This window comes from Anastrepha obliqua, chromosome 5, assembly GCF_027943255.1.
Source record: "Anastrepha obliqua isolate idAnaObli1 chromosome 5, idAnaObli1_1.0, whole genome shotgun sequence".
NCBI lineage: Eukaryota > Metazoa > Arthropoda > Insecta > Diptera > Tephritidae > Anastrepha > Anastrepha obliqua.
The window spans coordinates 118,058,602-118,086,424 of NC_072896.1; the positions used below are offsets into that span (position 1 = coordinate 118,058,602).

Sequence of the window (27,823 nt, forward strand, 5' to 3'; positions counted from 1 at the left end):
ACTCTTCAAAACACACTGATTCATATACCGGCTCATGGCCACAACGACCCACTACTCGACAATTCGTCAGTCGCACCAATCGTCTCACTACACCGTTTAGACAACTGACAGTACAACTGCCGAACTAACCAATTGCGGAATACTGTCAGCTAGGCGAATGTACGTACACCCATAGCAGTACAACCCCCGCATCGCACCCAACGTCCTTGTTACCCATACAATGTTGACGCAACGATAGAAGCAATTTTCAAATTTACCGCCAAACAGCACTCGACTGAGCTGTGCGAACACTGTACTCATGGAACCCAAGCAAAATTTGTATGGAAATACTCAAGAAACCCTCTAGTCGCGTCGTTTCCGATTTGGATTTTGTTTGTGGAAATTTCAAATTAATTTCAAAAAATAAAAGACTTTTTTCTTGATATGGTGATATAACTTTCGAATAAATGGAAATAAGAGTTTTAGCGCGAAAAATCGCCAAAGTTATAGTAAGCATTTATACATGCATTATGCGGCCCCATCAATGGTGAACACATCAACTTTGCTGTGAAGCAGACGGTTTCAGTCGCAAACGGACGCTCAACGAGTACACATCTCGGTGGTTGAAAATACCCAGAAAACCAAACGTTCTTAATATTATATAGCAAAATAATATAGAAGCAGCAGCAGCAACAGCTAAAGTCACAGCTCACATCAACTACCTAAGCGCTTTTTCTGTTGAAAACTGCCAGCCATCCAGCCTGCCCGATTGATTGTATAGTTAACCGGCACAGCGTGCACATTTGTGTAGCAAACAAGAAAATAATAAAGTATCTATCATCTACTTACCTATAGCTAGCTAGTAGTGAGCCGCCTGCTTGCCTACCCGCTTTCGCATTAGAGCGATAGAGAAGACAAGCGTTATTCGCTATTTAGTTTATTGTCTTCGTCCTCGTTGTTGGACCGAAGTTTTTTTGGTCTCATCTGTACGCCTTCGGTCGGCTACGAATGGTTGGTTGGTGTTGTTGTGACCCACTGTAGATACAGATAGAGATACATTTACGTATAAAGTATCTGCGCAACAACCAACGAGCAACGAGCAGAACAACTAATAACTAACAACTCAGCACAGAACGAACATTGAAATAACATTCAGAAGTTAAATACACATCGCATTGGGCAGTCTGAAACAGTGTGTCTGTGTGGTTCGTAGTGAGAGGATCTTCATCGCTATTTGTGCGTGTCTCGTGTTAAAGCAAATTAAATAAATTTGTAAAATTACAATTAAAACAAAAGTACCGTGAACGCAGTTATATAATTTATAAAAAAAGTAAAATATATTTACTAATTTAACAAAATACAGAACAAATCAAATAAAATGTCAGCAGCCACAGAACAAAATAATGGCGATGTCGCCGTTGAGAAAGTTGCCGTTGATGCGGCAGCAGCCGTGAAGGAGGATCTCAAAAAGCCTGTCGTCGATGAAACAGTAGCGGCTGCTGATAATGGCACAGCGTCAAAGGGTGGTGCCGATGAGGAGGAATCTCCTGATGCCGCCAATGAAGCCGCCGCACCCGTCAAGGAGCATGTGAAAGGAACAAAACGGCCTGCCGAAGTAAGTATTATAAACATTAAAGCAAACTGTAGAAATCAATTAAGCAAGTTAGTTCACATTCAGGGTGCAAAAGGACAAAAATATTATAAGAGCAACGCAACACAACGCAAAAGTTACTTCTAGATTGAAATGCCTGCTTATTAGTAATATTTCCTCCAGAAAAAAAAAGAAGTGATTAGTGCTGAGGGGAAGCTGTATTTTTTTTTTACCGCGACAACGCGTCGTAAACTAGGCTATATATGTATGTAAGTGTGTGCGTCAGGTGCCGATAGACACATGTACAGAGATGTCAAAATGTTTAGTAGACAAGAAGTAAATGATAAGCGGGGTGTAGGGAGGGGGGGCGAGGAGAGAGAGTGAGAGAGGATTGCTCAGTTTTGACAAGACTTTGACAGTAGGGCTACAAATGCTTTTCGCGCCTGATTATTTCTTGTGCACTTTTTGTGGAGCAACCGCTACATAAACAAAACGATATTGAAACACAAACAGCCAGTAAATACTTCCATAGGTGACAAATTATTTGCAAAGTACGTTTTGTAGTACAGTCGTTACGCTAAAGTGTATATTCTCCTGTGAGAAAAAATATCGATTGTTATAAGGTTAAATATATTCATGTCTCCCACACTGTTTCACCGAACTCACATAAATTCGTTTAGGAAATATATTTTTCATTGATGGCCATCAGGAATTTTGGAAATATAAAGATTAACTAGACAAAAGCTTCCTTACAGCCAATATTACACAGAGTTTTTTCAGTCTCCCAATTTGTACGATTTACGTTCCGACGCTGTACTTTACCAACACTATTCTTGTGCGTTGTTAGTGGCTCATTCACTAAATATGGCATATTTTAAATATCAGTCTTTGAGATTTGCAATTAAGAAGCGAATATATTTATGCTAAACATACAACAGCAAAAACATCTCACTTAGCTTAATAAAGCACACTCATTTCAGTATTCACACTATGTATGTATGTGCGTAATGAGTTGCATAAAATGTTTCGAAAGAAGCTTCTGGAAATAAAGGCAAAAATGTGGAGAGGCAAAATATTGTCGTGTCAGGTGACGGTTATGCATATAGATTTTCGGTGGCTGAATGGTAAAAAAAAAATAAAATAAAATGGATGCAATCCTGGAACTACCTATATATGTATTTTCAGGCGCGCGCATTGTGGAAACAGTGCCATTCTCACACGCGTGGTTCGCGCTCCTCATTATATTACTGCTCTTCAATTCTATTTCCTCTCACTGCCAGTTGATTCTCTCGTCTATTGTCAATAGCACGCTTTGCGTATTTATACAACTGCTCCCTGCGTTCCTGTTTCGGTAGCGTTAAAATACTTGGGTGCTATGTTTTTTCGTCCACAAGCAGAACGATTTATGTGTTTTAGTTAGTTAGCGGTCGAACGATGGTCATTAGGGGGTTTGTTGTAGCCTTCGTTGGAGGAGGATCTGGAAACAGGGTATTAAATTTGTCGACATATAAATTCGGTTTAATTTTCTCAACAAGCGATCAATTATTTATTTAGCTCCAGAGAATAGGGGCAGCACTCTGTCCTTTTCAAAATATGCGTTCCAGAAAGTCCTTTTAGTTAATGGTGATTTGAGGCATCTCCAAACATGTATAGTATAATTACAATCAGTCATCAACGAAAATAAATGAAATCTTTTTCATGTAGTCAAACAAAGTAAATAGCACTATCGGAGCTACAAATGTTAACAAATGATTTGACTGCTTCTCGAATTTGTATTAGCCCATATACACATATGTAAATACGTAGTAGGCATTTCAGAAAAGAGAGAAGATAAGTTTTAACGTGAAGTCCAAAAAAATGGGCCTTATTGTTAAGCCTCTGATACTCATTTATTATTGCTTACGTACATACATATAAGGGCAAGTGTGTGTTATTTACTGTATAAAAGCAGTAACATCTCAAGAGTATTGGCGTGTGATAAGGCAGCAAGAAGAGATAGTGGCGCTTAGCTTAGCGCATGGTTTGCCCAAGCGAAAATCAATAATATCTTTATATTGACGAGCAGGTTGCAGAGCGCCCACCAAACCTCCACCAGCTCGTACATTCATATACTCACTCTTGTCTCTATTCACATGCACACAAACGCGCGCAAACGCAACATTTGGCACCCTTTTTACCCCACACATTTTTTTTTTTTGCTTGTTGCTTAAAATTTTTTTTCTTTCTTCTTCGTTTACACTGCTCAAATGATAGGTGCGGGCGCTTACGTTAGCCTAGATGGGATGCTCTTACAGCAATTAATCTACTTATGTATTAACATTCGTATGTGCATGAATTTATTTCCAGTGCAGTGCGTGTAGGTGTGGAGGCGGCGTGCAAGTAGGCTATATTTGACAGCAAAGCACTTAGTAAAGCTTACGCTTCTTAGGTGTTCTCTCACTTCGGTAAAAGAGCTCATGAAAATCTCTGCATTTACTTAAGTCACTAATTGAATGAACGTATTACTGATCAATCAAATGCAACACTGCATTTCTGGATATTTAAACCAATAGGTAGAGACACGTCGGTTGGCACAATGTCTTTTTATATGAGCTTTTATCGGCCTCGTGCTGAACAACTTGTTTTTCTATTAACTTCTGTAGCGTAGTAGTAGATGCTTTGCATTCTGAAGCTTGGCGTTCTCATGGGGATTGTATTGTGATCAGCAAAAAATGCGCGCGCAGCTTCTGTCACGTGCATCCGGATTCGCAATTATGTATTTGTATATTTCTATTTATTCTCTATTGTTGTAATATTTTCCACCTCTCTTCGATTTGGTTATTTTGTCGTATATGTATGTATCCTTTTGCCACACACTAAATTTATTTTGTAGTCAAAAATGTAGAAATTTGTATTGAATTGCAGCCAAATTTTTATAAAGCTTTAAATAATAATCAAATATAAGAATACTGTTTGGTTTGGCCGTTTTTTTCTTATTGATTTCTTAACCTTTATTACACTCTAAACACTTGCTTGTTTTGCGGAAAAGGTTTGTCAGCGTGGAAGCAAAAGATGGGGATGGTAGTGAATATTTTATTTGCCGCTGTCCGATTTTCGCCAGAATAAAATGATATATTTTTGAGTGGGATGTATTGAGAATGCAGAAGCTTTATTTCTTTTTCTCATAACAAACTGCTGAGGTTAATGAGAGAGTATTGGAAGTTTGCAGTGGAGTAATGGATTCTCATCACAGCTGTCTATGCTTATTCTTTAATTACTCTATCTAGGCCTTAAGTGCAACGGGTAATATTGCACGAGTGCCTGAAAATTCCGGCCATCCACAATTGCATTTAATTTCATACCACGTCATTCTTTATCGGTCTTGTCCCTTTCAGTAGCTTTAGAGGAACTGATGGAAAAAATGTAATTCATATATCTTATTCACCTAAAAACTCGAATATATATCATTACGAAGTGATTGCGTCCATAGTAATATAGTAAGCGACAAACCGTTTGAGAACCACTGTTCTTGTCAATGCGATTTTATGGAACCTGGTTAAACAGATACACTTAATGTGTATATGTGTGTGTGTGCATTAGTGCGGTTGTTTGCCGGCCGGTGAATCGCGGCGCGCGGAGTTTTACCGATTATGTCTCTTCTTACTTTCGTTGAAAATTTCAATATTGTCATTAAAACAGTTTTTGCGAACGATTTTAAAGTGTATTTTTTGAGACCCTTTATGCTTTTCGAGATTTCCAGAACATGGAATAAAATTATTTCATCCTATAGGTTTGCTTTTTTAGTTATAGATTATAGAAAAGTGAACCCACTCAACCTTTCTATGACATCGTCCCAATTTTTTTTTGATTTGCTTTTGATAAATATGATCTAGCTTTTTTTATACACTTAACCGTGCTTCCTTTTAAGTGCTCTTTTATTATTTGCTGAGTACATATGGCTTTGCTCTCTTGCTCTCTAGCTCTCTATTTGACCACACTTGTAAAGATACACTTGTTTACTAAAAGCCAAAAGCGAGTACATTCTTAAGCTGCTCGAGCGCGCGAGCGCGGAGAGACAGCAGCATTAAAAAATGTGGAAAATACAAACAAATGTAAGAAGATATACAAATGGCATTCCATTCAAAATAAAAACAAACCTGTTATATACAAAAGTCAAGTATTTACACTCTCCGTAAGTCAGTTGTCCTTTTCGCACATGCAAAAGATATTGTTTGTGTATGTTGTTGTCGTTGCTCCGTTTGAATAAATAGTACGCGTGCTTTTTTTTTGTTTTTTATTTTTATTTATTCACCTTTGGAGAGCTCGTCTGCTGCTGGCTGTGGTTGGTTGTTATTAACGCTTTGTGAACCTTTTGATTGTTGACTGGCAAGCTTTTGTACTTTTCTCTTTGTGTTACATTTTAATGCCAAAATGTCTTTCAACTGTAAAAATATTTTCCATATATGTACTATGTATGCTGCTGTTCGAGACGTAATCGTAAAAATGTGAGCATACCATCGATGGAAATGAACTAATGAATCATTAATTATTTTCGAACAATAAGCTGAAATTAGTCGTACACAAATAGCATAGGAAAATGATTATAGTGTAGATAGGAAAGTTATAGATACGATGTTAGGAACTTTATAAGTATAGGTAGTCGTGCTGGTGTATGCTTAATAAATATCGCAATTAACAAGTGATACATGGGGCTTACACGTATTATACTATAGTACTTAAATAAGTTCTAATGCTTTTCATTTATAACTTTCATAAATGGATCGTAACTTACATACTACATATATGTAGGTGAAATTAAAAGTACATATTCTACATAGAAATTATTGTGGATAACGATATACATATGTATATCAATAGCGCCTATAAATTTCACAGCTCAACAGCATTTTTATATAAATTTACATTCGAGTTATATTTATAGAAGACAATAAGCCAAACAAGCTTAGAATATAAGATTAATTCTAAAAAAATTACTAGTGACAGCGCATAATCTCTTTTTACCCGCCATAAACTCAACTTTACACATTCCTTCCTTTATTTTTTGCATGTATGTATGTGTGCACACACAGATTTTTGAAACTAGATTCCTACTTTTACCAACTCCATTGATAAAACGGAAACAGGTTTACGCGCTCTTTCAAGGTCATATTTCCATACTCTCTGTATTTTAATTGAGCAATTTTTGCTCCAGCAAAAATTTGTGCTAAAAAATATGTGACAAAATAATTCTAGAAATCAATGAAGACTAATTCATACCGCCAAAATCGAGTATGAAGTTATTGGATTCTAAAGGTCAAACGCGTACTCTTATGTAGTGTAGCTGCACTCGCTCACCTTTTCTCTTTCTCTCCCGGCTATATATAATATAAATATGTACTCTTAGCTCAACCAAACACGTATTTTTTAATTTGTGCTTGAGTAGACATTTTAGTAGCATTTGTACAGTTGGAAACCATCGTGATCGGCCCGTTTTTCTTACCATAATCAGCATTCACGTTTTTCCCCAACAACGAAAACAATGCTTGTAAGCTATTTCATAGCTTGTGTTTTCTTTCAATGGTATTTTGTAATTGTGCCAGCACTTTTACGACGTACTGTGCAATACAATTATCGCTATCATACATCTGTGTGCTCTAAACGCATGAAAAACATCGATTATGTACACCGGCATATAAAGCAAATTATAGCTTTTCTTCTCTTTCATTTTCCGCTAGCGCACTGTCGCCCCCTTTTTGGCTTCGTCCGGCTACCTTGCGACAATTTGCGTTCATTGTACTCGTCATTTTTTTTTATGTATGTCTTTAACAGTTTTTCAGTTGATACTTCCCTTTTTGTGGGTTATTCTACTTTTAGTTTATGTTATTTGGTTTTATTTTTCCTGCCGATTTCCCTTTGCTGAGAGAGCAACAACAACAGAATGTTTTCTCCCTCATAACTTTCGTGGTCCGAAGTGAAGCGAATTCGCTTGTATAATATTTTTGTGTGAGCTTCGTATTTCGCCGCCATTACTGGGTACCCACGCTGGTCTAATGTACACTGTACTAAAAACAAACTAATGTTGAAATGCATGGCTCCCAGAGAAAGATGTATCTGTTAGGTACAGCAATTGCGGCATATTCATACTTGCACACTCTCAACTTCTCTATTTCTCTTTTGAGGTCGGTAAATAACATGCAATAAATTTCAAAAGTAAGCAAGAATAACATGCTATCGTTACAAAGCAGCTGCTGCATATAACGAACATATGCATGCTTTTGAAATGGCATATCATACCGCTCGGTATGCTTACGTTTACCTTTGTTTGCTTCCATACTTCGTTATTTCCGAAGCTAGCAGATTGCCGCCTGCACTGTTGTATTGACGCTGTAGTTATAGCAGATGGCCGCCGCCGACACCGACACCACGGCTGCCGCTATCGCCTCACATCACGTCAAGTACAGTTTACTTCAGCAGCTGGCGGTCTGTTGTGAGCGATAGCGTAACTTTGCTTGCTGGCTTGCCGAACGCGTCCGTCAGCCGCATATGGCCTATGTGTGCGTGTCGGGTGCTTGTCGTTTGCCCGGTAACGTTCAAAACAAAAAGCGATCAATCCACAGTTGTATTTAGAAGTAAATATGTCGTCATCGGATGATGAAGTTTTATTACTTGCAACTATTGCAGTTTTGTTAAAAAAAAGAAAAAAAGAGATAAAAAAAAGTGTGGATGAAAAGCCTGTACGCAAAACCTAAAAAGTTTACTCATGAGCATCTTTTAAGTGAATTAAAATTATCATATAAAGACGAATATAAAAATTGTATACGAATGGACTCGGAAACATTTGAAGAGCTTTTGGGCATGTGTTATATTAAAAAATCGCAATAAGTCATGTTTTTAATTATAACTGATGTTTTTCGGGTTCATAACTTTATTATTATTAAATTACTTATGTATATCAGTTTTAGATAATTTCATTTACATATACATTTTTAAATTTTTTGCTTATTTATGTACATATTTCATACGGATTGTGCTTATTTTTAGTATATGTAGGTGTTTACGAGTAATATACTATGCTCAATGCTAAATACAACCCTGCTGTTTTGTCCATCAGACTCCGACACGATCAAAAAAGTAAGCGTCAAACGAAAATATCAAAAATTTTTGATTGTCATCAAGCATCGTACGTGTAGCCGACAACAAGTATGTGTGACACGACGACACCCGACTGCACTAACACACACAAAGCGCAGTCAAGCATGCTGGATGGTCACCAGGGGCTAATATAGTCAGCACATTTTTGCTTTCAATTCAGTTACTTATTCTGGAGGGGTGACGTTTTTCGTTCGTTTTGACGAGCCACCATTGCCGACTGCTTTCCTGCAGCTGCTCGAATGGGAACAGTTTACAATGGCGGCAGTGGTGACGGCTACGGTTGGGAATATTACTCAACTCATAACTCAAGAGTCCTCTACTATAGTGTCGCAGAGTTTGAGCGTGATCTGTCAATTAGCTTGTTTTTGGCATTTAATTATATCAGTCAACCGCAGGTGTGCTCTGCGAATTTCATTATGGATAAAAATATCGAACAAATTACATGACATTTACCATGATTACTTTATAATAAATCAGTAGAACCATCAATGCCTTTCAATTTGTAGAAGAAATTAAATAGATCACCTCTCCCTTGCATAAAAAAAAAACAAAAAATAAAAAATAATGGCGATATATTCGCCATATATAGTAATTTATATTTTAAGGCTATTTTTGAAAACATTCTAAGCAGAAAAAAGTTTTTCATCTATGTAGTTGTTTTCTAATTTTCGTTTTAATAAATCGCAGCTCTCGTCCTAATCTGTCTAATTATAATTTTCTTTGCCATATTTCTGTCTGCTATTATGCAGACGTGTTTTTTTTTTAATTAACTACTAAACTAAAAAATATACGTATATATATTTACAATAAAATATTAAATTTTTGCATTTTTTTTCTACTCTTAACAGGCAAAATCCGCCGAATCAAAGAAGGCCAAAAAAGAAAAGGCCGCTGATGCTGACTCAGAGGATGATGAAATTATAGAAGAGGTCATTGAGGGAGATAGCGATATTGATAGTGATGAATATGATCTCCCCTACGATGGATTCGAGGAGGAGGAACCCGAGTGTGACGGTATGTATTTAAAAAAATAATATAAATGTATTTAAAAGTATAAGGAAAAAATTATTTTTTCACACCTAAAACAAGGAGCTCAATTTCGCTCGATTCCTTTACATTTTAAAGTTACAACTAAAAATAGCATATTCTTGAGCAAAACAACAAATTAAGTTTTATTTGTAGAAGAAGTGTGTAAAAAAGGGAACAAAAAATTATCATTTGGAGCAACCCCCCACCTCTACAAGGTTATCGACATGTCCAATCCACAAAGTGTTTGCTTAAATGTTGTCTTTGCTCACAAGGTTTGAAATCGACCACATTTTCAAAGATAATTTTAATTTTTGTCACACAACTGTCAAAAAAGTCATTAGTCCACGATTAGTCCAAACTCTGTACAGTCTACTTAAGTCGTTAGTCGGGTTTTGACTTAAAATTCATTGCTGCTATTATTTGTTTCCTTTTTCCAATATTTTAAAGTTAAATTTTTAATAATTTTAATTTTAAAGTTAAATTTTCAATAATTTTAATTTAAAAGTTAAATTTTTAATAATTTTAATTCAAAAGTTAAATTTTCAATAATATTAATTTAAAAATTAAATTTTTAATAATTTTAATTTAAAAGTTAAATTTTTAATAATTTTAATTTTAAAGTTAAATTTTCAATAATTTTAATTTAAAAGTTAAATTTTCAATCATTTTAATTAAAAAGTTAAATTTTTAATAATTTTAATTTAAAAATTAAATTTTTAATAATTTTAATTAAAAAGTTAAATTTTTAATAATTTTAATTCAAAAGTTAAATTTTTAATGATTTTAATTTAAAAGTTAAATTTTTAATAACTCCTCTAAATATACATATTTTTAGATAAAATTTTTGAAATAGCTATAAGCTATTAATACTTTTGAATCTAAAAACTTCGTATGGTGACTTAACTGACCTTTGCATTCGTTTTTTATTAAAAAATTAATATATTGTGATAGAGGTGTATAGATTTTTCATAAAATTATATGAAAGTTCCAAGTTGTACGCACATCAAAACTTTATTCTGTTAATATAGAAAATTTTGCTATCTTTTCAACAAAGTTAAATTATTTCTTCTTTCCCTATCTATTGCAGATGATGACGACGATAACGACGATGGATCCGGCTCTGACGATCAGGCGTAATAATAATGTAGTAGTCAAAAACCATTTAAATTAAAAAAAAATCATAAAAATGCAAGAAAACTTAAAAACAGTAAAACAAACAAAAAATGTAATAACACAAAACAAACAAACATGATGAGAAGAAAAGAAGTATATAATTATTATGTTAAGAAATACTTTTTTATTTCTTATTTTATTTTAATTGTATTATGTGTAATTTTTTTTATAAAAAAATAAGAGATATGACGATGATCAACAAAAAGGCAAAAAACCCACAAACTGCATAATTTTTTCCTTTACTCTTAAGTCATACGTATATTATCATTTAAATATATATATACATACATATATAAATATATAAACAACTTAAGCGTAATGATGAAAAGATGAGTTAAATAAAAATTAAATAATAATACACAAATAATAAAATAACAATAATAATGAGATGAAAATGATGAACACAAATTACAACAATAGCAATTAGAAACGTTACAATTGAGTAAAAAATACAAAAACATGAAAAGTATTTAAATAAAAGAAAATTATGTGAAAAAATTTAAAAATTTTGAAGAAATTATTTTCTTGGCGCTTAATATTTTGTTTATCGAAAATTTGAGCACTGATTGGTAGAAGAAGGGTAGCATAGAAAATTAAAATGTTTCCAGCTGCGTAACAGCGATTGGGTCTTTGTATATGTATTGCTACAATGTTCTACTTTACATGAAGATTCGACAACAACAAAAATAACAATTGATTTATTAACTACACTTCTTGAGTTGTATATTATGCTCGCATCTTTATTCATACGAATTAAAATGGTTTTAAATTACTTTGAAAACAACTTGAAACAAAGTTACGATTTACAAAGTATTTGAAACCCATTTTAATCCTATTATGAATTTAGGGGTAAATTCAAAACTGGTAAGTGTTTAAGTAGCGTAGTATTTATAGCCTTCGGCCTTGCATTAATTGTTTTATAGAATTTTGATTCTATACTACTGTAATACTCAACAAACTGCATGCATGCAAACCTAGTTCAACCCAATCCAAAGAGCTTGTACTCGTATGATGGATCCTTGTAAGGTTGAAGTAATACAGCTCTTATTGACAAAAATGTGTAAATTTATTTTTACAATCATCAAGAGAAAATATACATATATATTTATTTATAATAAAAAAAATATATATATAAATTATGGAGCTAATTTTATATATTTTCCAATACATTTGCATGTACATATTGTATTCTATACCAAAGACTAAAAAGTTTATCGCATTCCTCTCAACACAGTATTATTTAAGTGATTTAAATGCCAAAAAATATAGCTGGGCTAAATGCATTTGAAACCAAAAGTATACAAAGATTTTTATGTACACCGAATATAACCATAAACGTTAGTAGAGGAGAAAAAACCTACATAAAATCCAGATATACACCTACATACATCTGTATGTATATATATGTTTACACATACATATGCATATGTTCATATATGTATATATGTATGTACATATGTATACATTAGCAAAAATCGAAGTTACTTAAGTTGAATTTATGTTATCAGAATGAGAAAATTAGCCGAAGGACTCGCGCACACACACATCTACTTTATGGGAATATTATGACCAATTTGCTAACCTGTAATAGCGCTAGTGTACGAACACTAGCATACAATACATTCATATTTATGCATTCAAGTAAATGCAAATTCTTTATAAAAGATATAATCCTGCATGCATCAATAAAGGGCAACGAGTATTGCTGCGTTTTCTATGAAAGTAAAAATAGTGGAAATAATGACGATTTAAAATAATACAACTTATTGTGAATACTTTGAGAACAAATCTTTCCTAATAAAATATTCGGAAACAATTCCGAATTTGTTTTTGTTACATATAAAAATTTATGTAAATGATTTGTTCACATGAAATTCGGGATAAGGTGGATATCCGTGGACGTCTGACAAAGCAACACTCAAGTCGACTTAGCAGAGTTCCAATGCGATTTTGAGCTATCTAACATTAAAAGAACAATAAAAGTTATGAAAGGGACAATTTTTTATATTGGTTGTATAATAAGCCACAAAAGTTTTTCTCATACTTCATAATATTTTTTTTACGGATTATATAGAGGCCTTCGAGCAAATGAACAAATTAACAATTCTGCCCTTTATGTTTTGTCATCATTTCAAAATTGTTTCGTATTTCGACGCTAATTCTCAATATGTGAAATGTAACGAAAAAAAAACCGACAATGTCAATAGTGTACACAAAAATAACATCTTATTGCTGACATGTTTTTTATTGAACAAGAATTAGAAATTAATAAAATAATAATTTCAGGGAAAAGGCAAAAGGAAAGGATATGTTTCTTGTTTTGAAGGTGGAATCGTGGATAAGAAACATTTGTCAGAAAACAAAATAACGTTATGTACTAAGAGATAAACCATGTAAACCACTGAAAAGTGTGCTTGCATACATTCATACCTACACCACATACTCACAACGAAAAGCATACCCCTATAAAAAAATTCGTTATATCAACCAATATTACATAAAAATATCTATGTACAAATACGTATGTATAACATTAAAATTATACCAATTTCAACTATGTATACTTCAGAGCAAACCTGTATTCGTATATATGTATATTTAAATATGCAATACATGCATACATGCGAAACGATATGGTAATATCTTGTACAGAACATAAATTTTAATGTCGCTTGGTAAAGCAAGTAAAATAATATATAAATCAAGCGAATAAACGCACGAAAGGAATGGAAGAACAAACAACCCTCGATTAACCGTAAGAACGTATGTAGGTGTATATGTAAACGAAAATACACAATCGTATTTGCATGTGTGGACAAGGGTGTGGTGTGGTAAATTACAAATAAAATTGTTAGTAAGATGTACCAATCCCACTCTCCCTACTCTCTCACCGCCCACTAGTCACACCAAACGGAAATGACAAAAATACAAACAAAACAAAAAATCACCAAACGATAGAAGTATATCGAAAATTTATGTCGACTAGCAATCGATATACACACAAGCTGAAATATGAAGTAAATACAACAATAAATACATGTATGTATTGAATGTGTGAGTATTTACATCCTTCTTATATTTGCATTGAAAGTATTTACTTTTTCAGACGTCTGTTAAATATTTTTATCGAAAGAGAGAACTAAATAGCATTCATTAAGAGAACAACTGCATTTCCAGAAGGTCTAAGTTTTACTTGTACGAATAAATGTTGTAAGCGAAGAATTAAAAACAAAACAACAAAAAAAAAAAAAAAACGTAGCACTAAGTACATGCATTTTAATCTGTTGAAAAAATATAAAAATATATGAAAAACAAAACGAGTATTAAAGACATTTGCATACTATTACTATGAAAGTTAATAAGCAAACAGTAACGAATTAATATTAGAAATAAAAGGAACCTTTTGAATTTTTTCTTCAATGAAAAATTCAACAGTTTTAAAAATAAAATATTTCATTGCAACAATTTTATAATCTAAGCATTTTTGTAATATACACGATGACTACGAAGTTATTTGTAAATAATGCAAAATATTGTAGACCAAGTTATATTTATGTATGTACATAAAGGTGCATATGCAAGTATATTCAGAAATGAGTATCTTACTTACCCAGCAAAAAGTTTTTAATAGAAATACAAATGAAATAAAATTTATTAATAAATTGGCATTACACATGCCGAATGGTGGTTTGTCTTACTAGGAACTGCAGCCGGTTGAGAGTAAAAAAAATGCAAATAAATTAAATTGGATTAAATGAGATGAAAAGAAATAAAGCTTGCAAATAAATTAAATTAAAACACATTACCTAATGTTATACTACTACATAAATATTCATGCCAAATATTGTGTGCTTCCTTCTCTTGTGAAATGAATACCAGTATTTGCAAACTAAAGGAGTGTCTAATCTCCGGCGGGACCAAACTTGTACACCCGAAACATATTTTGATAAAATCTTTTTGGGAGTGGGAGGTGTCAACTTCATATAAGAGTTGCCAACGTAGATACAAATCCCCATAACTAAAGAAATTCTAATTTATGCTGCATTACTTTTATGCAAATTTTTTGATGCCTATTAGTTGGTTAGTTAATGTCTGTTAGAATGTTAGTTATTAATATGATAAAACTAAGGTAGAACCGCTGAGAACGATTTTTAGCCTTTTTGACGTTTGCAAACCACTCTCTTTCCATTGCTTATTTTAGTTTTTTTTCTTACAAATAAATTTGAAGTCAAAAGTATTTTAAAAAAAATTTAATTCTTCCAAGGCGAATCTATTAAAGGAGGTATCGGTAAATCAGCTGACTGGTTTTTTTTTCGCCGTGTCCATGTGGCTGTCAACCCAGAATGAGACAAGGCGAATACATTCTTTGTTTTCTACTTTGACAATCAAACGTATGAAAATATTGTTGCTGGTCTCGTGCCACCACCTTTAATGAATGCCCCTTGAATTCTTCTATACCCGTAAAAGGGTGAAAAAATTCCAATAAAAGCATGCTTGTAGATATTTGGATTTTAGTACTTAAGTTTTAATTTAAAACGGGCATCTTTAATTGCATAAATAATTGAAAGCTTTCGTTTTCCTCACCTTTACTCCAAAGTATGGAGGTTCAAGGGAATCCAAGTGTAGTACAATGGACTTAATTAATGTCTGAGTGCTGCACTTGCTAATTGTCCAGAGACAAAAAAAAAAAAACGAAAAGATGGTGGATCAAATATTCACCGCGACAAAGAACCTAACCCGCGAATTACGGCAATAGAGCTTCTAAGCGCTTGCCTTTAAGTACCGTCAAATTCTTGGTCACTTCTTCACTCCTGTGCATTTATTTTAAAATTTATTTTTGTAAATGTCTGGAACATTTTATGAGATAATTTTTTTATTAGAATAGGTATTTGTGCATCCTTTATAATTGCAAGCCATTGTATTGTATTTTTTATTCTTTCGGGAATACCGTACATATAGTAGAATAGAATAGTTGAAGGCTTGTACTGTGGCCTGAAGACCTTTGTAGGGAGCACACAACGCTATTTGTTTAAACCCAGTTTCCTAAATAAGCCTAAGTTGGACTGGGAGTACGCTTCTTTCTTTTGCCCGTATGTCTATTCCTTCTTCTTGCTATGGCATTGCATTCGAGTTTCCGGAGATTGATCGTAAAACGACGGGATTTGGTGGACAGCAGCGTAATCTGAGGTGACCTGTGAGAATCGCACTGAGCATTCTCAGTTTGTCCTTAGAGAGGTTTGTGTGATGCCTGAATCTCTTTTGATTGTACCCTCCCTATAAGGATTTAGCCTGGCGTAGCCCCCTTGTTTGCTGCCAGCTTATATGACTTCGTTTTTAGGCTTGTCCGCGATGGTATATTGTCGCTTGCGAATAGTGAGTCAATAGCCTTTCTAGTCAGCCTCCTCATTTCCGGGTATTTCAAAATGTCCTGGGACCCATATAAACATGACGCGGTTATGAACTCCTAACTGGGCAGGCTTTCGATTCAGTTAGCTACTTCACGCTACTAGATGACATGCAGTCGAAACTCCCGCCGGGGCTGAAGGGGTGGTCCGCGAATTATATAAGTGGTCGGCAAACGTCATTTCGAAACCGAAACTCAAAACAGAGGAGGATAAAGCAAGGCGTTCCGCAGGGTGGTGTCTTATCACCTCCCCCAGCCACCAGAGGAAGTCTCCCTGGTCTTCTATGCTGACGATTGTTTGATAATGACGTCTGTGCTCCAAAGTAACCTCTCTAACCTTTCTCGCTTTTTCATTGAGAGGAATCTCAAGCTTTCCACCACTAACACCACGGAATCTCCAACTTTACACCACAAAATCCACGGCAACCCTCTTTACCACCTGGACAAAGGAGGTCAAACTACAGCTTAAGGTCAAAGTCGATGACACAGCAATAATGACAGTAAAGAACCCCAAAATTTTGGGAGTTACCTTCGATTGTTTGCTCTCTTTTTCTGCGCACACAACCGCAATTGCCACTTAAGTCCAAAATCGCAACAAGGTTCTCAAATCGCTTACCGGGAGTACTTGGGGCAAAGATGAAGAAATGTTGCTGACGACATTTAAAGCAATCGGCCGGCCGGTTCTGAACTATGCTGCGCCCTCCGGTCGCCTGGAAAGAGTTACTCGCACTGGATTAAGCTTCAGACATGCCAAAATACGCAATCAGGACAGCCACGGGATGCCTCCTGATGTCGCCCCTACAACATCTACACCATGAGACACAATAAAATGCTCAGCAAACATTTTCTGCTTGGGTGCTACAGAAGGTTTCACCCCCGTAGACACTGCTAGAACCTGGGCTGCCTCCCAGTCATGCCAGGAGGCAGCTCTTCAACTATTATTCAACTATAATGACGAGATCCAGGATATAAAGAACTTACAACTACTGGAGCGGACAGACGCTAAATGGCATTCATCACCACTTACCACATTCCTAAACTCCCGACCTCTAAATGCCGTCATCAGAGTCCAAATACCACATATTGCAGATGAAGAGCTTCAGCTACAAGGAGAGACCCGCGAAATTTTGACACAATTAGCAAACTAAACTCCTACCTACCACGAATCGACCCCGACACACGCAACATATGTCCCGCATGCGTAGGCACTCCGCACGATACTAACCACCATTTCACATATCCCATCAAACCTACTCACCGAATACCCCTCTCCCTCTGGACTCAACCTGCCGAAACAGCACGTTTCCTGAGCCTACCGTTAGATGAGCTAGACGAAGGCGGTCGGTAACTACATTGCATTATATAACAAAAACAACAGCAACCAGTTTGGACCTACGGTGTACAATTTTGGGGATGCGCTTGCCAAAAGCAAATCACCTCTATCCCACATCTCCAAAACAAAATCTTAATAAAAATTAAAAAATCTATAGAAGGTGATGATATGGTATAATCAAGTGTTTCCACGTATCTTTTGTAAACGTTGCAATATCAATGACCCCTCTTATCACATCTCTATTTCGCGCAATGAAATTAGGGTTTTTGGTGTAATCTTTGGTTCAAAGTTCACTTTCGTTAGTCATATTAATTTTATTATAACTAAGTTGCGTGCCAAGCTTCCTTTTGTTAGGCGTCACAGCTCAAATTTCACTGACGCTCAGTATTTTGTACATTGCATTCGTTCGTTTGAGGCTTAAATATGCTGTTGTTGTTGTTGTAGCAGTATCTTTGCCCTGTCAGTGTAGTGTAATCACCGGTCGTCTTCGTCTAGCTCATCTAACGGTAGGCCCAGGAAACTGGCTGTTTCGACGGGTTGGGTCCAGAGGGAGAGAGGTGTTAGATGAGTGGGTTTGATGGGGCATGTGTCTAGTATGTCGCGGTAAGCAAGGCACCCCGCTTAAATATGCTTATTTTATTGGGTGTGCCAAATACTAGGTTGTGCTGGTTATCTACATGAGAAGATTTTCATTAAAATTCCCACTAGATCCCTTCGATGCTCAGAGTTTTTCTACGTAGGGCTTTATAGGGCTCGTATACTCATAATGCTTCTACTACCAGAGCCATTGGTTTTGTCGCGATTGATTTTTCAGTTCCAAAAATCGCTTCACGGAGTTTCTCTAGTAAAGTAGTTTAGGTTAAGCTTTCTCTTACTTTCTCTTACTCTTACTAACATCTGAAATATGTACATACATACATACATCCTTGCTTATAAGAATTTTTTATATTTGATTCATTATATGTATATATATATAATTGGCGCGTACACGTTTTTGTGTGTTTGACCGAGCTTCTCCTCCTATTTGAGGCGTGCGTCCTGGTGTTGCTCCACAAATGGAGGGACCGACAGTTTCAAGTCGATTCCGAATGGTAGATATTTATTTTTGGGAGCTTTTTCATGGCTGAAATTCACTCGGAGGGTTGCCATTGCCTGCCGAGGGGCGACTGCTATTAGAAAAAACTTTCTTTATTTTGGTGTTTCACCCAGATTCGAATATTATTATATTCATTACTTTAGTAAATAAACAAAAAAAAAAAAAATGTACTTCTTTCGATGTTGTTATTGTAACCGTATAAAAATTTCTCACAAATATTTGCGGAATACTGCTAAAGTAACAGTTCTTGACCGGGCATAGTTAGATATAGAGATTTACCTTCCGACTTTAAGGCCTTTTACGCCATCTACTTTTCATAATACCTCATTCAGGCCCTATTGTGGGCTAAGCTGAGCGTATTACTCGCTTTTGGCTCGTTTTCACGGCAGTCGGTTCTACGTTACCGAAACGACCCGGATTTATATCCGGCCAAGGATTGCCACTCCAGCAGCATTCCCCGTATGTAAGAATGGGGAATGTTTATGCTGATACAACAACAACAACTCGCTTCTGGCTGGCTTATTTTAATCGATATGGCATCACACTCGAGAAATAAGTGTGATGTTGTTTCTGGGACCAAGTCGCAAATTCGACAAGAGTCGTTAGACCATCCACAGTTGACTACGTAGCATTCTCAGTTTGCCTATAGGCAGTTTATGAGATTGTTAAATATCCCATTTAAGAACTTTTGCTTCGCGTGGCCCCATAATTTGGTGCAGGCTTAAGTATTTGTTGTTATTATAGCTGCATAAGCATCCCCATTCCTGTTAGCTCGGTCTTAGCTCTTCACATTTGAGATATTTCTTGACCGTGTATTACTCAATAGGTGTCCCTCGGTGAAACACCAAAATTAAGAAAAACATTTTTCTAATAGCGGTCGCCCCTCGGCAGGCAATGGCAAACCTCCGATTGTATTTCGGCCATAAAAAAACTCCTCATAAAAATATCTGCCGTTCGGAGTCGGCTTGAAACTGTAGGTCCCTCCATTTGTGGAACAGCATCAAGACGCACGCCCCAAATAGGAGGAGGAGCTCGGACAAACACCCAAAAAGAGTGTACGCGGCAATTATATACATATATATGTATTACCCAATTTACAGGAAAGGCTTAGATCCTGTTGGTTTTGTTTTTCTCTAGCCAATGTATCACCTAATGGTGTTTCCATTAAGACTTTTTCAATTATACAAATGGTTGAAGTATTAAATAAATGTAATGTTTATTTTTTCCTTCTTTTTCATATTTATGGGAATGTCTTAGGCAATCTTAAATGTGTATATACGATAACGTTCAGTTTAAATAGAAAAATATATATACATACATGTATGTATGTAGTAACTTACTAAAATACTGCAGCTCTAACTCGACCAATCTATTCCTTACCAAATACCTTAAATTCGTTCAGTTCAAGTTGTTGTTTTTTCAATAAAATTTCTTCTCTTCGCAACTTCTCTATCTCATAATTATGCCTACGCTGTTCCTTAAGTTTATCATTAGTCGCCTCACTTAGTTTATTAATCGATTCACACATTTGCTTTAGACCCTCGCTTATTTCTTTCATAACACGCAAATTTTCCGCATGCAAATCGGCGTTTTCGTTAAGAAATTGGGATACTGTATTTATCACTGTTGTTTGCTGTTTTACCAAGTGAAATAATTTTTCAGTTCCCTCTGTTTCTGATGAACGTATATTACGTTTTTTAGCATCTGCACATCCTTCACTTTTTTCTGCTTCAACTTTCCTTTTACTTGCAGTTGATTGACATAGTGCAAATGAGCGCACACTTATGCGCTCAACCTCTGAGGGCTTTTCATTAGTTTGGTCCTTAAAAGTTTCAATCGCAACATGAGAGTCAATTGGATTTTCATCATTTTCCTCGTCGAGCATTAACTCTTCTTTGATTATATTCGCCACACCCTCAGAGGGTGTACTCAAATCTTCTTGCATATCTGAGCCTTTGTCAATGTCAGCATCATCATCGAAGAATCCACATATACGCGCGACATCATATTCAACAGGAGATAATGAAGTCTTTTTATAAGGTATTTCATCTTGTTCTGCAGCGTGAGCCTCATTCCTTTCATACATAATTTTTCTTTTTACGGCAGCGCGCCAATCGAACCAAACCTATAAAAGAGCAAACATGGAATCAATTTAACTAAATGAAAGCTTTCCAACTTTTTTCCAACGCTCAGGTGGTTTGCTTGGTGGTCCACGATTATTTAGTTTGTCCGCAAGCATCGCCCATAAAGCATTTCTCACGTCTTTGTTCTGTAATGTCCCGCGTGCAAGATCTAAATATTCTTTCATAAAATCTACCATAATGGCTTCTTGTGCCACATTTTTGTGCCGACCCCTTAAAAAGTAAATTTATAATTATCAAAATCATTAAATTAACTTAAAATATTAGAAATTACTTACATTTCACAATTATGTATTTCCAAACGAATGTAAATGTCAACAAAACAGAGTGGTTTAAAATCGCACAAATATGAATTTCTGTCGATTTCATTTCACTTTAATATTTCAGGTGGAAATGAAATTGAAAAATGAAAAGCTAAGAATAGTAATATTTCTTGTAAAATCAATAGTTAATATTTTTGGGTACTATTTTTAAGCACTATAGAATTTTATTTGGTTAAATAATGAATATGAGAAAATGTATGTGTATGTATTTTATGAACAGCCGATACGAAATTTGGAATTGCTTTCACTGTGAAATTATATCAAAGCGGTTTACTTTTTGTATACCACCCTGTAATTCCCAATTTCCATCACATTAATCAGTTCATAGTTGATATGGGAGTCAGAAAGATTTGTGGAAACATAAAAATTTGCTAAAATTTTTGTTTGAATTGAGCAATGGATAAAGACTCGGATAGCACTGTAACATCATTAGATGAGAATACAGAGAACTTCTGCACTAATCCTACCCGTGATATCTTAGCGGAAGGTATCGTTAACTTATTTAAACCCGCAGTGGAGAAATTAGACGAGCACATCCAAGCTACCCGCGCTTCTCAAATAGAATTAAAGAAGCAATTAGACGCACTCTCAGTTCAGTTGGTGGAAATAGAGAAGGCTCAGCATAATATTCCTGAATTTTCAAGCAAAGTTAAAGAGTTAATTAACGTGAAACATAAAGTCACTGTTATAACAAATATTCTCAGCACAAGTCAGGATCGTTTAACTGGCCTTTACCAGCTTATTGAGAAGGAACAGCGGCGGAGGCAAGCTCTGCTGGATTCAGCTATAAACACAAATATACCTTAGAAATTTGAGAATGGAAACTCCCTATACAAACCACCTAACAGCGGCCGATTACGAACAGATATATGAGCCAGCAGAAGACTCGTTTTTTTTGCTAGATGCCTTAGAAGCTGATCTATTATATATAGAACGGTTACAACCACGAGTTTGCTTGGAAATAGGTCCCGGTAGTGGTATAATTGTAACGGCACTGGCTAAAAAACTCAATAAAACACTTTGTTTGGCAACTGATATCAATTCGCATGCTTGTAGTACTACGATGAAAACGGCGCAGCGCAACACTACTCATGTTGATAGTATAAATTGTAATTTAGTGGATGCCGTGCGCGAAAAATCTGTAGATTTGCTTATATTCAATCCACCTTACGTGGTAACCTCAGACGAAGAATTGAATAGTAAATCATTTGACAATGCACAAATGCCAAACAATCTTGTATGCTCATGGGCAGGTGGTTTACATGGACGACGTGTTATCGATGAGTTGCTTAAACGTTTGGATGGCATTTTATCTGCTGACGGGGTTTTCTATTTACTAGTACTACGCGAAAATAAACCAGATGAGTTAATACGCGATTTCAATAAATTAGGTTTTGTTGCAATTAAGTTTATGGAAAGACGTATACCAGGGGAATACCTATATATTTTGAAGATCACGCGTAGATGAACTACTTTGGCTTTTAATATAAATAATAAATATATTTGTAATAAATGTCCAAAATATCATTATTATTTATAGGGGATATATGTATACAATATAACCTTCGGTGCTTGTTTAAATATATTTCTAACAAATATAAAATATATTTCTATATTTTGAATATCTACGTATGTATACCTTGATGTTTTCTAATACTATATTTCGCGTAGCCGAATGGGTTGTCTGTGACTACCTTACGATTGTACCCGGATTCGATGTTCGATGTGGGCATGAAACATTAACACGTAGAAAATAAGTCTCTTTAAACATCGGTTATTCGGTTATTCTTCTTCGTGTAGGAGCATAAACGCCATCGAACATGCCCCCCGAGTGCATTTATTTCCTCATAAAAACTATCTGCCGTTTGGGGGCGACATAAAACTATAGGGCTCTCAATTTTTGGTACAACATGAAGAAGCACGCCACAAATGGAAGGAGTTCGGCCAAACCTACCAAAAGATGAAACGCTATTTACATAGTGAACAAAAAAAAAACTTGTAGAACAAAGGTTTTTGCATTTATTTCCCTTAAATAAGAAGAGACCATTTATTTAAAAAAAAATCATTTTATTACCCAAAACTTAAAAAAAAAAAGAGAACTCCTTTTTCGAAGGCCGAAGGAAAAATTAAATTATTAAATAAAAATAATACAATAAGTGGTACTTTATGTGGCCACCCTTGGCGTCTAACCTTGTTGCAGTCCTCTTGCCATAGAAACTACTAAGTTTATTGTAACATCGAGCGCTATATTTTTCTATATTTCCTGAAGAGCGATCTCAACCTCATTTTACCTATTTACGTGGCTCTTGCTTAACTTGATTTTCATGCTAATTATTACGGCGGAATATTTTGGGTCGTCATTCTGCCCAAATTAATAATTACCACTAATATCCCATTTTTGAGCGGATGGAATATTCCAAAAGTCAATATCGCGGTGGACATATTTTCTGGCATATTGTAAATGTTTAGCAATATTTTCCGTACGCAGGGTATGCGCCCTAAAATCAAGAGAATGTAAAAATCTTCATAGTATGAGGAGTAATTTCTGTAAAGGCAACGTCTTTCAACTCTTTGTGATAATACAATGGAGTTTTCGAGTTCTTCTTAATACAACCAGCAAATTTTCTTGGGCCTTCCATATCCTCGCCTTTACCGTTTTTCTTGCACATGGCAATAATATACTGCTCCGCTGGTTTAGGTTTTTTAACAATTCCGCATATTTCACGATTGCCCTTGTTTTCTTGCCAATATTTAATAATCAATTCTTGTATGTTTTGAGGTTTATTTGCCTTTTTATATAAACATTTAAAAACCCCTCATGGTGTAAAAAAACTCGCGCACTTACGTATTAAACGCCCACAATGTCTTTTTCATTTAAGGAATTACGTAGTTAGGCCAGAGTTTATTCAATAATTTTTCATTATTTATACCTGTTTCTAAATTTATTCATTTTAAAATGATGTAATATTGCTTCGATATGTTGATTCAATTTATACGAAGTATTGCGGTTTTCGCATAGTAATGCCATGGTCTGCTAGAGCTGGTGTAAGATCTTCGACAGCTAAAGTATACCGACGATCTTTGTTTGGCTTCTTATCCTGAAAAAAAAAATGGTTAACAGATAGTTTTACATGCACTCAATACTTTTACTTGATTTGTCAGCTCTTACCTTGTTTGAACCATGCCCACCAGAGTGCTGGCTAATTGTGCGTGTCTTGCAATGCTGCAAAGCATCGTTGGCGATGTCTGATATAAATTTCTGGGCTGCCACCGAAATGATGCGGACGATTCGCGGATCCATACTTTCGAAACCGGACTGATTCAAATAACGTGCAGTAAGAGCATCTGGTACAGTTGGTATATAGTCTTCCACCTGTTCCAATAATTCGTCCAGCGCTGGAGGTGTTGGCAGTGGAGGCGAATCTTCCTGCTCTTCGGGTGGTGAAGCTGGTGAGGGTGAATTCTCTTCGTTGCCTATAACCATTTTAAATGTTGAAATTGTTGGACAAAATAAAAATTTTATTCGAGCTGCGAAAATGTTTTGTTTCCCACAAAGATTGAATGTGAATGTGATGTAGAAATAATTGATAATGATCTATGGCAGAAATGTGAAAACAGATGTTCAATGCATTTTTGTTGATTGCTTGTCGATTGTTAAAAAAATCGATTGCTTATGGCTGTAGGCAAGGCGAATTCAATACCATAGGTGGCGCCTTGCCAAAACAGTTACTTTATTTTTCGCGATTTTGACAATTCTGATGCCAGCTCAGTTCGCAATACAAAACAAATGAACAAAACAAACAAAAGTAGGAAAAATTACGTGTTTGTTGTAATTCAGTGAATGGCGTGGTCGTTTTGTGAGATGTTAGATTTAAATTAATCAAACTAATGAAAACGAAGCGCCATGTATTAAATTGTGAAAGCACAAATTAATATAAGTTCAGTTGGCAGGAAAGTACGTATGTGTGTATAATTTCTTTAGTTTGGTTGTTTCCATTGCTTTCGCCTACTCTTCTTCATCTTAAACAATTCCCCTTCCTTTTTTGTTTATTCATCCGCTATTATGAAACGGCGCAATGGGAAGGTGCAATCTGTTTCTCTATCATGCTTGAAGGCCAATTATGTTTAATATGAAGGCCTATTAAATACTGAAAGTGAGTTCTTCCCGAAACAGTTACAACATTATTCGCCATTTTGACAAGTCTGACTTCAGATCCCTACCAATACAAAACAAACGAACAAAGCACACAAAAGAAGAAAATAACATGTTTGTGGAAACTACATAAAATAATATATTCATGTGTGCTTTCACAATTTAACACGCGGCACTTGTTTTCATTCGTTTCTTTAGTGTATATCTCACAAATCATAACATTGTCAAGCCGTTCACTGAAGTTTAACAAATATGTAACTTCTCCCCCCCTTGTTTTGTATTGGTAAGGTACCTGACATCAGCTTTGTCAAAATGGCGAAAAATAAAGTAACAGTTTTGAAAAGACGCCAACTTTAGTATTCAATTCGCCATGGATACCACCTTCATAAATTCGCCTTGTTTTGCACAAGGTTTAATGCAATTCGCCTTTGAGAGAAAACATCGAGAACCATCGATGCAATCGACTAAAACCTTTCGGACTCGCCCATCACTACTTGAGACAACTCTCCACATTTGACAGTTATTAAAGTAAAATAAACAACTAGACAAAATAATACTAACAATAGAGTTCTATAGAATCGTAGAAAATTTACACAAATAACAATTGAAATGATTGGCACAAATTTCGGTATCTACCGTCCAAATTCTTCTAACTCAAATGCCGCAGGTGGGACTGCTGCGCCTGAGGAACGTGCAGCTGTTCAACAACTGAGTGACTTTATGTTGCAGTTGGAGGATTACGTCCCAACAGTACCAGACGCAGTAACGGCTTGCTACTTAAATTCTGCCGGTTTCGAATCAAATGATCCTCGTATCGTACGTTTGATATCGGTGGCCACGCAAAAATTTATTTCCGATGTTGCTAATGACGCACTACAACAATGCATAACTCGTTGCAACAGTCAAAACATTGGACCCGGGACTCATGCTCCGGTGAGAAGTGCTTTTGTATTATATATTTTATTACTATGAATTTTTCGTTTCTCATAGGGTCAGAAAGCAACAAAAGATCGCAAATACACGTTAACCATGGAGGACTTGGCGCCCGCCCTTGCAGATTACGGCATAACTGTGCGCAAAGCACAGTATTTTCCATAAGAATTAGATAGAAATAATTGCTATTGTTACATTACTTATTTTCTTTTTTATTATGTGTTAAAGCTTTCATTATTATGAATGTCGAAAATAAAAGAGTAGAATTAAAGATCTTACAATTAGCAGTTTGGTCTTAACTAGAGTTGGATTGCCTAATCTGCACTATAAGTTAATTGATTGCAATTATTTAGTCAATGCCAATAATATTTTTAAGCGCAGCAGTAGTTTCTATATTTGCCCTCCTTTCATTGACATTTAATAAATCGCATGAGTGAGTTCTTGCTTCCTCCAGCTACCTTAAATGCCAAAGCTGCTGTCGCTATCAATATAATGTATGTAGGTAATAATGTGGCTAGGTACATCTCTTTAGCATTGAGCAAGGTAATTAGCGATACAAAGAGATGAGTGGCGACAACGTAAACTATATGGAAATAATTATTAATATCAAACGCATTGAAAAATATAACGCTCCAGAAAGTGTGGAATAGGATCATAGCGAGTGCTTGAGTTGCCGAAGTTATTAGGAAAATTTCCGATCCACCTTTAAGTCCCATGGTGCCTGGACCCGACTGGAAAGCAGAAAAAAAAAAATAAATTAATAAAAAAAAAATACTTGTAAAATTTTTCAAAATTCACTCACCAAATCGGCAAGTACATTCACCAATGCAAACATGCCGGATATTATACCAAATCCAAGGCCTGAAACATAAGCTAAAATATGCTTGTTTTCGATGATCCGTGGATTCTCTGCTACCGCTTGAAGGCCTTGTTCAGTGCGTCTCAGAATACGATAGATAATATAGCGAAATACTTCTTGAAATAGCACTGAAAATGTTACACCAAACCACAAGTAATCCCGCATTGGGACAATTGCAAACCACAACAAGGCTGATGCCAAAAGTGACAGTAGCCAAAAGAAGGCGGCTGCGATAAGAATAATTATCCGTACTGAATCATTGGCTATTGTGAAAAAAAACATCGCGAACGGAGTCCCGAACGCGATAAAGGTACAACCAAAGAATTCCGGAAGCGTCATTTCCTTTATGATTAAGTTAAACTAATGATGATGGGCTGCCAAGTATAAAAGTGCACTTAAACATTAGTTTATCTGCAAATAAAATTGTGTTGTGAAAAAAGTGGTGCTGCCAAACAGAGCGAAGTCTACAATTTGTCTTTAGAGATGTATATCGATAACGATTAAAGTGGGTGTTTGCATGACTCTTTTAGGTTATTCATGTGATGGAGACAATAGCTCTGTTGTATAATCAGCGAAATAATAAGATGTTTTTTCGTGTTTATGGTATGTGCATCTAAGAACATATCCCACCGCAGTTTGATTAATTGATAATTGCATATATATATAGAGACCAGCTGG

At 35.4% G+C, this 27,823-nt stretch overlaps 7 protein-coding genes across 8 annotated transcripts; 4 read left to right on the forward strand and 3 right to left on the reverse strand.

Annotated features, from left to right (window-relative positions):
- Positions 1–549: 549 nt before the first annotated feature.
- On the forward strand, positions 550–11,409 carry LOC129249384 (bacchus). Its single transcript, XM_054889173.1, has 3 exons — positions 550–1,594; positions 9,550–9,715; positions 10,818–11,409. The coding sequence occupies exons 1-3, from the start codon at positions 1,358–1,360 to the stop codon at positions 10,865–10,867; spliced, it is 453 nt and encodes a 150-aa protein (XP_054745148.1). The 5' UTR covers positions 550–1,357; the 3' UTR covers positions 10,868–11,409.
- An 8,542-nt stretch (positions 11,410–19,951) lies between these two features.
- LOC129247643 (uncharacterized) lies at positions 19,952–21,195 on the reverse strand. Its single transcript, XM_054886858.1, has 3 exons — positions 21,156–21,195; positions 20,913–21,090; positions 19,952–20,861 (listed from the first exon to the last, which is right to left on the reverse strand). Coding segments are annotated over exons 1-3 (936 nt in total). The 5' UTR covers positions 21,158–21,195; the 3' UTR covers positions 19,952–20,105.
- Positions 21,196–21,504: 309 nt separating this feature from the next.
- On the forward strand, positions 21,505–22,007 carry LOC129249060 (SNAPIN protein homolog). The gene has a single exon (XM_054888683.1). The coding sequence runs from the start codon at positions 21,597–21,599 to the stop codon at positions 22,005–22,007; it is 411 nt and encodes a 136-aa protein (XP_054744658.1). The 5' UTR covers positions 21,505–21,596.
- A 10-nt stretch (positions 22,008–22,017) lies between these two features.
- Positions 22,018–22,828, forward strand: LOC129249059 (methyltransferase N6AMT1). The gene has a single exon (XM_054888682.1). The coding sequence runs from the start codon at positions 22,018–22,020 to the stop codon at positions 22,666–22,668; it is 651 nt and encodes a 216-aa protein (XP_054744657.1). The 3' UTR covers positions 22,669–22,828.
- Positions 22,829–24,082: 1,254 nt separating this feature from the next.
- LOC129247586 (transcription initiation factor TFIID subunit 10) lies at positions 24,083–24,830 on the reverse strand. Its single transcript, XM_054886765.1, has 2 exons — positions 24,370–24,830; positions 24,083–24,298 (listed from the first exon to the last, which is right to left on the reverse strand). Exons 1-2 carry the CDS (start codon positions 24,682–24,684, stop codon positions 24,191–24,193), a joined length of 423 nt encoding a protein of 140 aa, XP_054742740.1. The 5' UTR covers positions 24,685–24,830; the 3' UTR covers positions 24,083–24,190.
- Positions 24,831–25,842: 1,012 nt separating this feature from the next.
- Positions 25,843–26,570, forward strand: LOC129247831 (transcription initiation factor TFIID subunit 10b). Of its 2 annotated transcripts, none has more exons than XM_054887158.1 (2): positions 25,843–26,286; positions 26,350–26,570. In XM_054887158.1, exons 1-2 carry the CDS (start codon positions 25,963–25,965, stop codon positions 26,449–26,451), a joined length of 426 nt encoding a protein of 141 aa, XP_054743133.1. In that variant the 5' UTR covers positions 25,843–25,962; the 3' UTR covers positions 26,452–26,570. The 2 variants fall into 2 exon arrangements, with proteins under 2 accessions (XP_054743133.1, XP_054743132.1); XM_054887157.1 differs by having other exon boundaries at positions 25,845–26,286; positions 26,344–26,570.
- On the reverse strand, positions 26,475–27,773 carry LOC129247830 (gamma-secretase subunit Aph-1). The gene is made up of 2 exons (XM_054887156.1): positions 27,089–27,773; positions 26,475–27,017 (listed from the first exon to the last, which is right to left on the reverse strand). The coding sequence occupies exons 1-2, from the start codon at positions 27,482–27,484 to the stop codon at positions 26,694–26,696; spliced, it is 720 nt and encodes a 239-aa protein (XP_054743131.1). The 5' UTR covers positions 27,485–27,773; the 3' UTR covers positions 26,475–26,693.
- Between the last annotated feature and the right edge of the window lie 50 nt (positions 27,774–27,823).